Source organism: Canis aureus, chromosome 1 (assembly GCF_053574225.1).
Source record: "Canis aureus isolate CA01 chromosome 1, VMU_Caureus_v.1.0, whole genome shotgun sequence".
In the NCBI taxonomy this organism is placed as follows: Eukaryota; Metazoa; Chordata; class Mammalia; order Carnivora; family Canidae; genus Canis; species Canis aureus.
In genome coordinates, this window is record NC_135611.1 from 81882363 (window position 1) to 81897466 (window position 15104).

General features: G+C 32.6%; 1 protein-coding gene across 5 annotated transcripts in view; it reads right to left on the reverse strand.

Annotated features, from left to right (window-relative positions):
- VPS13A (vacuolar protein sorting 13 homolog A) overlaps nt 1-15104 on the reverse strand; it is a 234742-nt gene that overhangs the window by 12549 nt on the left and 207089 nt on the right. For 3 of the 5 annotated variants that reach the window (XM_077906342.1, XM_077906335.1, XM_077906373.1), the window contains one exon: nt 11470-11584. In XM_077906342.1, the coding sequence (XP_077762468.1) occupies nt 11470-11584 (115 nt within the window). Of the gene's footprint in view, nt 1-8343; nt 11271-11469; nt 11585-15104 lie in introns of those variants that run through there. The other 2 variants (XM_077906353.1, XM_077906364.1) reach the window with 2 other exon arrangements.

Here is a 15104-nt window from a genome sequence, read left to right on the forward strand (position 1 = left end):
AAGACTAGAGTCTCATGGAGGTGTGAGTTTAAAAAATTTTTTTTCAGATAGCAATATGAAGCAGAAGAGGAAAGTTAAATTCATCTAGATGAAAAATAAGAGTAAGAATGCCATCAGGCAAGAAAATCTACCGGACAACAAATAGATGACTCTATAGATTGGCTAATTTGAATAGTCAGGAGACGATGGGGAAAGAGGAAAGGTTTATAAACATTAAAAAATTAAGTTTGCTTTTAGAAACAAAAATTAGGAAAATAACTGTAAATCAAAGTGGTAAATGCTACCATTTCTAAATTATTTAAGAAATAAATAGACATGTTCAAAACAATCTTTAGAGAAAGAAGTAGTCAATAAGTATAACTAACTTTCCTAGAGTTATCTGATTAATGGTTAGGGAGGGCAGCCTGGGTGGCTCAGTGGTTTAGGGCCGCCTTCAGCCCGGGACATGACCCTGGAGACCTGGGATCGAGTCTCACGTCGGGCTCCCTGCATGGAGCCTGCTTCTCCCTCTGCCTGTGTCTCTGCCTCTCTGTGTCTCTCATAAATAAATAAAATCTTAAAAAAGAAAAAAAAAACATTAGGGATATTTCAAATAGGAAAGATTTGAGGGCCATGGCCAGGAAAAACAAGATAATTCAACTAAGCTTCATGATAAAATGTAAGAAATTCATTACCTCAAAGCTCAATGATTTCACATTATATTAAACACATTTAAGAGTGCAGAAGTGATACTTGGCCTATTCTGTGAGGCAAACTGGAGTAAAAAAATAATAATAAATAAAATCTGTCATCAAATCTGATAAGCAATTAGTCCTTATTGAATCTCCAATACCTTTGTCTCTTCCCAAGCTAATGAGCTATTTTGATTATTAACCAAAGGATATGCTATCTAACAGCTTAGACAGGGGAGGAAAGCAGAGTATAACCCTGTGACATAAAACCAAATAAAATAAACTATTACCCTTAAGAGATGTAAATTGTCATCAACTGGCTCAACTAAAAGTTGTGAACAAAGGACAGAATTATGCTCATAACATAATTATGTACACTGATAACAAAGGACCATTAATTAACCTACCAAATACATTTCTTCTAGAAGGGCCACAGAGGTGGGTCAGAAATAATTTAAGTGGATAGTTTTAAGTCTAACATATTTCCAGCAGAACATCTGCTGAGCAGTATTTACTGATCCGTGATGCTATCCATACTTGAAAACAACAATTTCTTTTAAGTATCTTAACAGTTCTTCTAATATATTATGAGTTTCAGAGCAGTTCAAATTACTGAGGTTTTATTGTTTTAATGTGTGGAAATGGTTGTGGTTATTTTTCAAATATTCTATTAATGTTGAAAGGAAAAAAGGGGGGTAAGACTTATTGATGCTTTTATCCGGATAAAAAAGGGGGACAAATGAAAATAAAATTTATATAATGATGACCAAGAACTAGCACCAGGTGGTATTCATCTGGAATAATGAAAATATAACGAGTTCTTAGTATACACTGTGCTGATAATCATACATATCACCTCACTTGTTTTAATCCTAGCAACACCATCAAGATTACTGCTACTTTGTCAAGTAATGTAGTTATCTCCACTTTATAATCTGAAAACTAAGGTTAAATAAGCATAATAGAAGATTATTAAGCTAGCAGAAGGAAAAGTTGGAACTGAACTCAGGTTTACCTGGTTCCAGAATCCAGGCCGAGCCACAGGAAAATTACTGCAGCTCAGATACTCTTTATTGTAAAAATGGATTAGCACAGAACTACGTACAGTCCAGTGGATGTACATCCAGTGGATGCAGTGAGATGCCATTCATGCCATTCTAACAACTCACAGGAAGATGGATTCATATATCCCACAAGCTGTCCTGTGTCAATGCTTCAATGTCACTTAATGCCTAGGAATCATTATCTTTTTCGGATGTCTGGGCATATCTTATGTCTCCTCTGATTCTTACAGCTCCTCTGAGCCTTGCAGGCAGCAGCTAATCAGTCAACAGGAATGAAACTGTGAAGAACTGACATGACAGGTTTGGCCTCTAACACAGCTCTTGTTTTATCCTCAAATCACCAGAACAATAAATGTCACTACAGTTATAATCTCATGAGATGAGCAGGAATCTTGACTATCGTCTTCGGGCCTGTAATCTGAAGATCTAGAAGGGTGTCTAATACATAATTAAGAGTTGAACAAATACTTGTACAGAGAATAAATACATGGCATTCCATTTTTCTTCTGTATTCACATGAACTATACTATTAGATCATTTAACAGAAAAATTCAATTATACATATATAATTATACATTTACTCTTCTGGCAATTCTCCTTTACAAGAAATATACAGACTCCCAGAGTCGCACATTCCAACACTGGTGCTTCATGATATCTCTAACTTAAACAGCTACTTCAGACTTGAAGTGCCACAAAATGCCTCACACATGCTTCTCCACATTGTTTCCTGTAGGGTTCTTTAGAGTGGTGGTTTTTCACTAGAAATTTGACATTACAATTCATTAGGGTCATCTTCAAAGTAACTGGGATATCAATTTCATGTGATTTTATAACTGAAACTCTTAACTGGCAGAAGTATACACAGTGCTTCCTTTCATAGATGACATTAAAGTTTATTTTTAGATGAATCAAAGTGGCCTCCCATTTAATTTTGTATGAAAAGGAACAGTTTCACTTGGCAAGAGAGATCTTTCATATCTTGCCAATAAAAAATAGACTTCATAATTTAATACTAATTTTTTCTAACATTACTGTTAGAGCACACAGTCAGAGCTTCCAATGAGCTTTACTAAATTCAACTTATGCTGAGAATCTCTGTGCTGCCCAAAGTAACCAGGGGAAGTCATACAAGGTAGAGCTCTAACACGTAAGTAGAGAAGTCCCAAGTAACAATTTAGCACCGTTAGCTAAAATAAAGGGTAAAGATCTTTACTACTTTGGTAAAAATAGTCTCATTCAAGTCTCATTATTCTGGTAAAAATTGGTCTCATTCAAGTTACTGGATTAAAAAAGAGAATTTAAAAAATCATTTTATGCTGGAGACCAAGAGAAAACTGGAAGCTCTGCTAAGTGGAACCATCATCTCCAAAAAGGATGTAATTTCTAAGTCTTATTCAAAAAGTACTGTTATGTAATACTGGAAGGTTCTAAGTAGAGTGAAATACTCTTGTGATGCAAAAGAGTAGGTAGTGGGACTTACTACTAAATGTTAGAAAATATGGGCCTTTGAAAATGATGGACCCAAAGCTCCAAGAAACCTCTGCTAAATTGATAAATGAGGTATGAGACTGTATCTAGGTTGGATGGGTAATCTCCTTTCCCATAGGATTCGCTTTATTTGGGACACTAAGAGGTCTAACTTCCCTGGATAACAGGATATGGCTCTCTTCGGTTTTCTCATCCCATTCAGAAGTCTGCTTCTGGAGGGGAAGAGTTACAAAATGAAGAGTGAATCCAATAAGCCTTTGTCTCCTAGTTCTTTTCCACTTACTCAAAATTTCAGATGAAGCCGGGAAGAATGTTCGGCACTACTCTGGTGATCTGACTGCCTATGGTAAGCCCTTTCTTCCAGATCAGCTGTAATTCTCCTCCCGAGGTAAAGAGAAAGACCGCGTCGGCTGAAGGCAGCTATCTTCCAACTGCCATTTAGGCAGTGTTTGAAGCTAATTATAAACATCTGTAATTTCTGAAAGAAAAGAAATATACAACAAACAAAAACAGCCTCCCCTCCACAACTCACATAATGGTAACTATGATATCATGGAAAGAGATGTAAGAGATTCAAAGACAACACAGATAAAAATTTTAAATATCTGAAATGATTAAGAGCATGGTTACCATCCTCATGGGGTAACTAAGCTAACAACATTCACACACAGTGAAGGACACAAAGATCAGACATACACACACACACACACACACACACACACTCATTTTGAGAGGTGAAGATTTATTCAAGGGGTGAAAACTTTTTAAAAAGGTAGAAACACGTTCAACAAAAAACAAAAAAGGAAAGCTGCTATAGCTATAAAAATTATAAAAATTAAGAAAAGATTCTGCTGGCTTTTATGTATTCCAGAAATAAAGACCAGTTTCCTCACATTGGGAATTATTCTATTAATAGATCACTTTTTTAAACTTTAGAAGTTAATATTTATAAGAATTTACAATAACAAAAATATACAACAGAAATTATGTATTTGGATCATAATCATGTTAATAAAAAATTTTCAGAGGAAATATACCAGAAACAGTAGGGAAACAGGATAATTTTTATCTCTATAGTTTTCTTTTTTTTTTTTCCTCTATAGTTTTCTATTTTACTAAGCATATATTACTGTAACAATGTAAAAAAACATAATTTTTGAAAATTTTCCTATCTCCTATAAAATACTGCAATTGTAAAATGAGAATCAATGTTAGCTAATTGATATTCACAAAAGGAATTTGCTCTTTCCATGGAAGTGAGGGTCTTTAAGTTCTTTATTTCAAAGAAATCCCAAGTTCTACATTCAGAAAACCTTTGTAGACATATATGGTTAATAGATTATTGATAAACAGTAACTTAGGGTAGAAAAACACAAAATACCCAATTAAGAATTATATATTTAGCTAAATTTCTGACGATCCTATGTTTAAAAAAAACCTGCTAATAATGACTATATTATTTTGAGTGCTCACATATTTAAGCATCTCTAAGATTCAGAAGAATGGCATACTGCAATTTAGTACGTATCTTTGTTACCATTTCACTGCTTAGAATATTTGTATGTAATAAAGAGGGCTATACTAAAAATCAATTTTAAAAGTTATTAGACATTTAAAGCTCATTTTTAGAGGTACACTGTTGCTGAATAAATTCATCACACTGATTGAGATAATAATGGACACGAAAATGGTCTGCCACATTAAAACCAACCAACCATAAACTTGTATTATGAAAATTATAAATTATTCTAATTAGCTCCCTAACATAGACCTATTTGAAATCACACGCTTTATTCTTCTCTGATTCAAGACTTATAGTAATGTTTTGTATTATACAAATGGTATTCATTGCACTTCATTAATTCAAACATTCATCTACTGAAATTAAAGATTAACGATCTCAACATAACTAAATCTCCATTTATCCCAAAGGTGCAGGGATAGAATAATCAAATTGACATGTGTTTATATATCCATCATAATTATTACTTGATCTAAACGAATAATCTTTGTATCTTACTTGGATCACATAGGACCCTTAATATTTTTTACTATTATAAATTAATAATAAATTATATATTTTCAAGTAAATCTATAAAACAAAAACCAAAGACTGAAGATATAGTGTAAGAGTATACAATAACACTTGGGACAGTTGTTTCTGGTCCTCCTCCCATGACTACAGGGAAGTATGAAAGCTAAATTTTGCCGCAGGACTTAAATCAGACAAATTACTATAGTGACTACCATTCTCTAGTATATATGGCTTTTGGACACAAATAGAGTAGCATGTATTTCATGTTGAATATTGTTGTCTTAATCATAGATCTACAATGGCTCCATTTGCAAATTTTAATAACATGACCTGAAAATCAACACTTAACATCAATATGTGTTTTGAACAATTTCAAAAAGTAAAATTTATAAAATCTAGATTATTTTAAATACAGAAACAAACTGTAATTTATTCTGACTTCCTTTTTTATAAGGAATATTGACAGCTGTATTATATTGGATTTACACTTGTTAATATCCAATTCATCTTATTTCGTTTATAGGCTGTTCTTATAAATTTATCCATCGTGGCAAGTGTCCATAATTTCAAACTTTTTATGATTTTTCTTCCTGCTAGTTTTCAGTATGTTACTCGGTGTCAAGTAAATACAAAGGCAAATAAAGAATGAGTGATTACTCCCTTAGAGAAGAGAGAAGGACCCTCCTTCCCTTTTTCTATATGTAAGCAGTGACCATGTAGAAATTCAGAATATACATAAAGGATATGGAAAGGTGTGGTATTTCATAATCGATCTTTCAAATGCGGCTTTCTCCCTAGACTTTCTCATTAGATAAGACTCCCATTTTAAAATTTTAATTAGTTATAGAGCCTCCAATAAACAAAAGAACTATTCATCTCATGAAAGTGCCAAAAGTTGAATTCTTTTTCTGTTTGATGAGATTTTTGTCCATGTCTTTTACCTCCAACAAGAGCACATTAATATAAAACAATAGTGCAATTTTATTTTTTTTTTAAGATTTTATTTTATTTATTCATGAGAGACACAGCGAGAGAGAGAGAGAGAAAGAGAGAGACACAGAGGGAGAAGCAGGCTCCATGCAGGGAGCCCGATGTGGGACTCAATCCCGGGTCTCCAGGATCACGCCCTGGGCCGATGGTGGCACTAAACCGTTGAGCCACCCGGGCTGGCCCCAATAGTGCAATTTTAAATATCAAATTTTCCTCTAATAAAAGCAACAAAAATTTTTTAGCCAGAAAAACAGTATCTGTGGTCAAAGAAGCTTGAAAAGATTTTTTTCACTGTGGCAGGAAAACAGAACAAGGGCAATTATACTGTTAAAAAACATATTTCACTTGTAAAGGTTAAAAACTTAAATGTGATGAATCCTTAGAGCCACACGACCTACATAACAGTTTACTAGCTACTAGAATATTATTTTAAATCATTTCACTATTCTAGGGATTTTAAATAAATGTAATCTTGCTTACAATTTTTTTTGCATTAAAATGGCAAGTCAATGCTGAAATACCCAGAACTTTTCCAAATAAATTCTTTTTTTTTTTCCAAATAAATTCTTAAGAATCTTTTAAAAACTATACCATAGTATTAAGTGTCACAGACCAACCACAGGAAATTCAGTAAATGCTTTGCAATCAAGAAGTTTAGCGTTTTTCCCTTTTAGAAAGGCCTTGTGCCTTGCTGAACTGTAAAAGGCCAATGAGGACATTTCCAGATTTCTCCTTCCTAAGGCACACAATATGTAACAATAGGCTGTGTTCTTTCTAGCCTCTTATTGAAGGAGCAGGTTTTGTTTGGTTTTGGCCAGGGTGAGAGAGAATAGTGGGGACAACAAGATACCAGTCTCTGACACCAGTCATGACTATTTTTTTTTCAGTCATGACTATTTTAAAGGTCACTGTTCTCAATTATCTATCCCCCAAAGATGATAATATTATTTTGATGTAAACGGTAATTACATTCTTGGCACTCACGTATTTCTTAGTCCTAGTACACAGAACCTTGACTTTTATTTAATTTAAATGAATGCTAGGCAGGTAGACATGTCAAAAGAAATATCTTATACTTTTTGTAAGCTCAATATTAAAAAATTAAGAGTCAATTTCTAATAAAGAAGAAATTGATTTATAGAAATAACATTGGTAAAGTTAAGAATTACTCAGAAATCATGGGCTGAATCAATTAAGCCATAAATTGAACAATAAGGCAATTATTTACTACAATCTAATTAAATATAAGCTCAATATACATAAACTGATTAATATAAGGTAAATGTTTCTTTGTTGATCCAAAAGCACAGCAGTCATAAGGATTAAACATCATATTACTATAAGAAAGAGACACACACACAAATCAAGAAACAGACTCTTAACTATAGAGAACAAATTGGTAGTTATCAGAAGGGAGGTGGGTGGGGGGATGGGTGAAATAGGTGATGGGGATTAAGGAGGGCACTTATTCTGTTGAGCACCAGGTGATAAATGGAAGTGAATAAGTATACCATATACCCGAAACTAGTGTTACACTGTATGTTACACTGTATACTGGAATTTAAAATAAAAACTTTAAAAAAACATCATATTATTAATAGTCGTTCACTCTTTAAAGGATTTTTTGTTGTTGTTGTTGTTCATCTAACTTACTAGTGAATCAGGACAGGATGGTGTTTATCTAAATTGGAATTTTAAAAAACCCTTCAGTGCACAAAACAGTTTTGCTCATAGATCTTTGAGACATTGATAATATTTTCCAATATAACCAAGTAAAAAATACATAATTATGCTTACTATAAAAATTCTTTTAATGTCCTGAATTAATTTTAATATTTTATAATAGGGTTATAGCATCTGGATATTTAGGTTACTAAGTAAAAATAATGACTATAAAACCAACTTTGTTCATTGTTGACATATATGTGTGTGTGTGTGTGTGTATATATAATGAAATAAGTGAAAATAGAACTTTTTTTTTCATTCTAACACTATAAAATTATGTAACTAATTTCCATAACAACTCATGAATGTTCCTTAAAGAGTGATATAATCTATATGGTTTTGGAATAGAGCAACAAATTCATACTGCTTGAAGTTACATAAGTTTATTATTATTAAAAGAAATTTGACAAAAATACTTTTAAATGCTAAATGTAAAATACTGGCTAGCTATTACTACTCTTTTTTTTATACAATGGCATTACATTACAGCCCAGAAAATTTATAGAGCACTAAAAATGGCATTTTGCTAAAAAGCTGATAACTGAAAATAAAACTAGTGAACATTAAGAAAATATTTTAGTTTAACTTTAAATCCTAATGACAAACTCTACATTACAAAGCTACAATATATATACAAGCAAATGCTAAAATATATATTATACCCTACTTTGGATGTAGAATAGATTTTTTCTGTGCTTAAATAATGCAATTACTTTGTTTTCTGTAAATGCGCAGAAAAACATTTTAAAAGGAAAAAGTATTTTAACTCCCTAAAACGGGACATATGTGCATTACGGTAGCAGTCATACAAAACATGTTAATGAAACATTCCAAATAAAATGACAAAGAACATATGAATTTAACATTTCAGATCTGACTAATCACCATCATCATCATCACTACTGCTACTGTGAGTCATAATCCACTCCCTGTAGACCTGAATTTTCTGTAAGCATGGTAAAGGAGAGAAGAAGCACAAAGGTTAGTTAAGCATGGCAAAATGCTTGCAAAACATGTAAAATTATGAAATGTTCAAGGAGTCAGAAAAATCTTGAGGTAGGCTTTTCAGATCTGAGTAGGGCAATAATTATAGATATAATATTCCATATCTTAATACACCTAAGACCAAACCTCACTGGTTGGTATACTCAATGGATAAAATAATATGTGAGAATTATCATTCTATTTCTCTAGTAGGTAACTTGAATTGACTAGTAGGAAGCACTTAATATGGTACTTCTTTCTAGATATGAAGGCATACAACTAAACAGTGTGTTTTATATTTAATTACATATAGGCCCATATAATTTACCGAACCAAGTACCTTTTTTAGAGAATTAGAAAATGGAAGGAGAAACATTTGAAATATTAAACATTTTCAAAGACACCATTGTTTAATCACTCAGATTAAATCTCAGCAGAGGGGATTTTAAATCCTGTTTCTATGACTTCTGCCTATTTTTTTTTTCCAACTACTGGCACTCATGTATTGTAAACTGTTTGCTAATAATAGAATTTTGATTAAAAAAGCACCATTACCACCAAACCACCTATACACCTTCTTACACCTATAGAAGAACAATGCTAATAACCACAATTGTCCTGAGGCCTCTGGTGAATTGTTGTAAGTATCTTGCTAACGTTGTGTTTAATGCTCTTGCTGAAAAACAAGTAAAACCCTGACAAGATTTTGAAGTTCCAGTCATTTAAATAGCTCTTTCGGCAATTAATACTAAGACTGGCCTACTAAAAATAATATGCACCTTTAAAAACACAGTCAAAGGTTAGCACCTTTAAATCCCAAAGTTTAAAGCTCAGCAGTTAACGAAGGTATGAAATAAATTTACCTGTCACTAAAATCAAGTTATCAACTAAGAGAAATTTTTGGTATCTCATGGCTTTCTTATTTATCATAATCTATTTCCTAATAATGAGGATGTATTTTGAAATTCTCATTATCCATCCTTACTTCTTATTGAATTCATTAAGTTTCTCAAGAAACAGTTTCAGTTTTTCAGTAGGTGATTTGATAACTATTCAGTCCAGTAAAATGTTAGTAATATGTTATTAACAAAAGCTACCAATGTAAGTAATATGTTACTTCCCTAAAAAGGGAAGGCAGGAACTGTGAAGTGTATTTTTCAATTGTATTAACCACAGGTAATTTTTGCACCATTTCCATCTTCCAAAGAATGATATACTGTCATTGTAGAGATTGCACAAAATGCCTTTTAGAGCACAACCTCTCACTAAATTGCCAGTTCTGTCTCAAAATGCAATTATTTTGATGCTTTATAAAAACATTTTTAAAGACACTACCACTTTATTAAATAATACACATTATCCCATAATTTTATGTTTTACTATATTAGATGGAAGTACATTTTATGAAAAATTATATACTCTGCATGTGGTGGGAAAAATATTAAAGTTTTAAATATTTACCATGATCATTTTAAACATGACAATATTTAAAATATCAAGGGTAATAAGGGAAGGACCATATCCCCAACATTTATTATTACCATGAATATTTTCAAGTCTATATAACATAATGACTTTTTTTTGGTCAAAAAATGATTTAATTTAGTAACCCACATCTAAACCACAGATGAAATAACTTTAAATTGGTATAATCTGTTATGGTATGTTACCTATACCATAATCTGAAATTTAAAAAGTCCAATTTTCAAAGTAAGAAAAGTATCTAAATAGATAAAATATTCTACCTCCAAATGGTCTTTTGTTTCAAAAGCTAATTTTCCTTCATAGAAGATGTTGGCTTTTCTGTGAACTGCTTATCAGATTCCACAGGTTTTAAATAGACTACACAAGTATAAGGCAGGAAGAGGGTCAAGGCCAATTGAGTATCTTCAAAAGAAAAGCCTAAGAACCCAAGAATTTCTCCAATAGCAATGGTACTGGTTTTCTCCCTACCCATGCCCAAATGGACAGGAGAACTGTATAAAAGCTACTAATGGCTTGATATGCAGAAGGAAGTATCCTAAACAGAAATGGTCTAGTTGGTTAAAGAAGTACCATGAACGATGAGGGTACATAAGGCACAATGGTTTTTAACAAATCTAGTAAATCCAGTCAGAGCTAAGAATACCCTATTAAAAGATCAGATTCAGTAAAATCCTATGCACAAAGTTACCAATACAAAAGCTTTTCTTTGTATTCAAAATAATGAAACAGTGGTACGTAGTTTGTAAATTTTAAGACTAAAATCTACTGTTGGCTTTCACTTGCAAAGTCATGCATTAACTGTTTTCATATCAAACTTTTTGATGCCTGTAAAAAAGAAAAAAAAATCTTATAGTAAATAAATGTACATTAAGACCTAAGTAAAATATAAGAAACTTGTAAATAGAATTAAGCAAAACACACAAAAGCCCAAATAACCTAACGAATATTTGAAACATTATAGAGCTACTTTTAATAAAGCAACTTGACTAAATTAATCTTAAGTGTAAGATACTTCTTCACTCACCTGTAACATCTGGTTTCCAGTCCCATCCCTCAACCTGTAAGGTCTGATAACTCCATCCTCATTAAAGAATCGAGGGGGTCGAAGGCTCTCCACTTCATCAGAAGTCTCTGTAGCTCTACAGAAAAAAAAAAAAAACTCTTATTTCACTTTAAAATGCAATTACTAAAAAGAATCTTCTTTTTTAAAAAAAATATTTATTTATTTATTCATGATAAGCACACACAGAGAGAGAGAGAGAGAGAGAGAGAGAGAGAGAGAGGCAGAGGGAGAAGCAGACTCCATGCAGGGAGCTCGACGTGGGACTTGATCCCGGGACTCCAGGCTCACACCCTAGGTCCAAGGCAGGCACTGAACCGCTGAGCCACCCAGGGATACCCTAAAAAGAATCTTCTTTTGGATTAAGACTATTACATCACTTCTCTATTTTAAAATTGTCTTTATTACACAAATAATGTAAGTATTCTAGAAAAACGTTGACTTGGAAAGAGTGTGTTTATAGAGATTGTCTTGGACTTTCTTTGCAGACAATAATCAAGAGAATCAGCAAATGAATATTGCTTTTTTCTTTTTTCTCTGATTTAAGACTTTTAATTTTTTTCTTTTCCTATTATAATGTCTGGTTCCTCCAGTTCATTGCTAAATACACTGATACAATGTTAAATATAAGAGGGGACTGTAAGCAATGTTGTCTCATTTCTAACTTTAAAGGGAAAGCATCTAAGAGTTCCACATGAAGAGCCAGTATTAACAAAGGTTTTCTTTTGTTTTTTAAAGGAACCTTTTGTCAAACCAAGGAAGTACAATTCTACTCCTAGTTTGCTTATAGTTCTTTGTTACTGTTATTGGAGGCAATGAATTTTAAATTAGAAATTCCTTTCCTGGTCATTGCTGTCATCATATAGTTAATCTCCTTCAATCTATTACTGCTATAAATTATATTACATGTACAGTTTTCTAATGTTTAAATACCCTAACATTCCTCATAGTCCTACTTGGGCTTGACATGCATGGTTTAAAATATACAGGAATTGCTAAATTTGGTACTGTAATAATTTATTTAACATTTCTGACTGCGTGGACCCAATTGAGAATGGTCCATTTGTTTGTTCATTCATTCAACAAATATTCACAGACTCAATAAATATTGGTTAAAAGCTTACCACATAATGTATCCATACATGTAACACATACATATGGGTAAATTATCCAATTAAAAAGCAGAAATAGGCTGAGTGGATAAAAATATGATCCAACCATATGCTGTCCTAAAAAGATTCACTTTAGAGCCAAAGATGCAAGTAAGTTGAAAATGAAAGGATGGAAAAAGATATATCATGTAAATAGTAACCAAAAGAGAGCTAGAATAGCCATACTAAGTTTAGAAAAAATTAAACTTTAAATAAAAAAATTCTCATTAAATACAAAGAAATACATTTTACAAGAAAAGAATTAGTCTATCATGATGCTATAAAAATTATGAACATATAAGTACTTAACAACAGAGCTCCCAAATACATGAAGCAAAAACTGGCAGAACTGCAAAGAGGAAAAAAAAATCAATAAGTTATTTCTATATCCTACTTTCAATACTGAATACAAAATAGAAGATCAGCAAGGGATTAGAAGATTTGAATAACACTATAATTCAACCAGACCTAACAGACATCTATAAGAGAGAACATTTAATTCAGCAACAGAAAATGACACATTTTTCTCAAGTGAACACAGAATACTTTCCAGGACAGACTATATATTAGGTGCTAAAACAGGTCTTAATAAATAGGAAGGTACTGAGATTTACAAAGTATGTTTTCTGGCTACATAGAATAAAATTTATAAAAGAAGGAAATTTGGGCAATTCACAGATATGTGGAAAATGAACAGCAGAAGCCTAAATAACTAGAGGTCCAAGAAAAAATAACCAAGGAAAGTAACTATTCTGGAACAAATAAAAACAAACACAACATACCAAAACAGGGTATGTAGCTAAGACCGTGCTCAGAGAGTAATTTATACCTGTGATTGCCTACCACTTAAAAAGATCTCAAATCAACAATCTAAAGTTACACCTTGAGAAAGTGGGGGAAATAAAAGCAAACTAAACTCAAAGCTAGCAGAAGGAAGGAAGTAAGAAAATTAGAGCAGAGACAAATAAAAAAAACAATGGAGGGAATCAATGAAACCAAAAATTGGTTCTTTGATAGTCAGCAAAAATGACAAATCATCAGGTAGACAAAGAAAAAAAAAGAGGGAAGATTTAAATTTACCGAAGAAGCAGACAACTGGATTCAGACTTGTATCAAGAGACTGAATTAGTAATCAAAAAACTGACCAGAAATAAAAGTCAAATCCAAATGGCTTCACTGGGTGAATTTTATCGAATGTTTAAAGAGAAATTAATGTAATTCCTTTACAAACTCTTTCCAAAAAATGAAGAGAAGGGAGCACTTCCTAATCATTCTATGAGGAAAGTATTACCCTAATACAAAACCAGGCAAAGATATCACCAAAAAAACTACAGCCCAATGTCCCTTGTGAATACATATGTAAAAAAAACTCAACAAAATTTCAGCAAGCTAGGGACGCCTGTGGCTCAGTGGTTGAGCGTCTGCCTTTGGCTCAGGGTGTGCTCCCAGGATTTCGGGATTGAGTCCCACATCAGGCTCCTGTGGGGAGCCTACTTCTCCCTCTGCCTATGTCTCTGCCTCTCTGTCTTTCATGAATAAATAAATAAATAATTTTAAAAAATTTTCAGCAAGCTAAATCTTAGCAGGACTAAAAAAGATTGTATACCATGACCAAGTGGGATTTATTCCAGGTATGCAAATGGTTCAACATATGAAAATCAGTATGATACTATATTAATAAAACAATGTCAATTTAATTAATACACATAAGGCATTTGACAAAACCCAAAATCCTTTCATGATATAGGCACTCACATGCAAAATAGAAAGGAACTTCAACCTGATAAAAAATACCTACCAAAAAAGCCATGGCTCATATCATAATTAATGGTGAAAGACTGAAAGGAGCTAGATAGGTACGATTGCTCTTGGTACTTGTATCCAACATTGTACTAGAGTTCTAGCCAAGGTAACTAAACAAGCAGTAGCAAATGGCATTCAAATTGGAAAGGAAGAACTAAAATTACTTTTATTTTTAAATGGCATGATTTTATATATACATAAACTTAAGGAATCCAACTATTAGAGCTAACAAGCTTGGTAAGGCTGCAGAATAAAAGTTCAATATACAAAAACTAGTGTTTTTATGTACTGGCAATACATAGTACAAAAATGAAATTAAAACAATTACATTTATAATAGCACTAAAAATAATACTTATGAATACATTTAAGACACGAATACTGAAAAACTATAAAACATCGTTGAAAAAAATGAAAGCCCTAAATTAATGGACAGCCATTTTTATTGATTGGGAGACTAAATATGGTCAGGATGGCACTAATCCTCAAACTGATCTTGACTCAGTACAATCACTATTCAAAATTCCAGCTGTCCTTTTTGGCAGAAATTAACTGATTCTAAAATTTATATGAGGGGGATCCCTGGGTGGCTCAGCAGTTTAGCGCCTGCCTTCAGCCCAGGGCATGATCCTGGAGTCCCGGGATT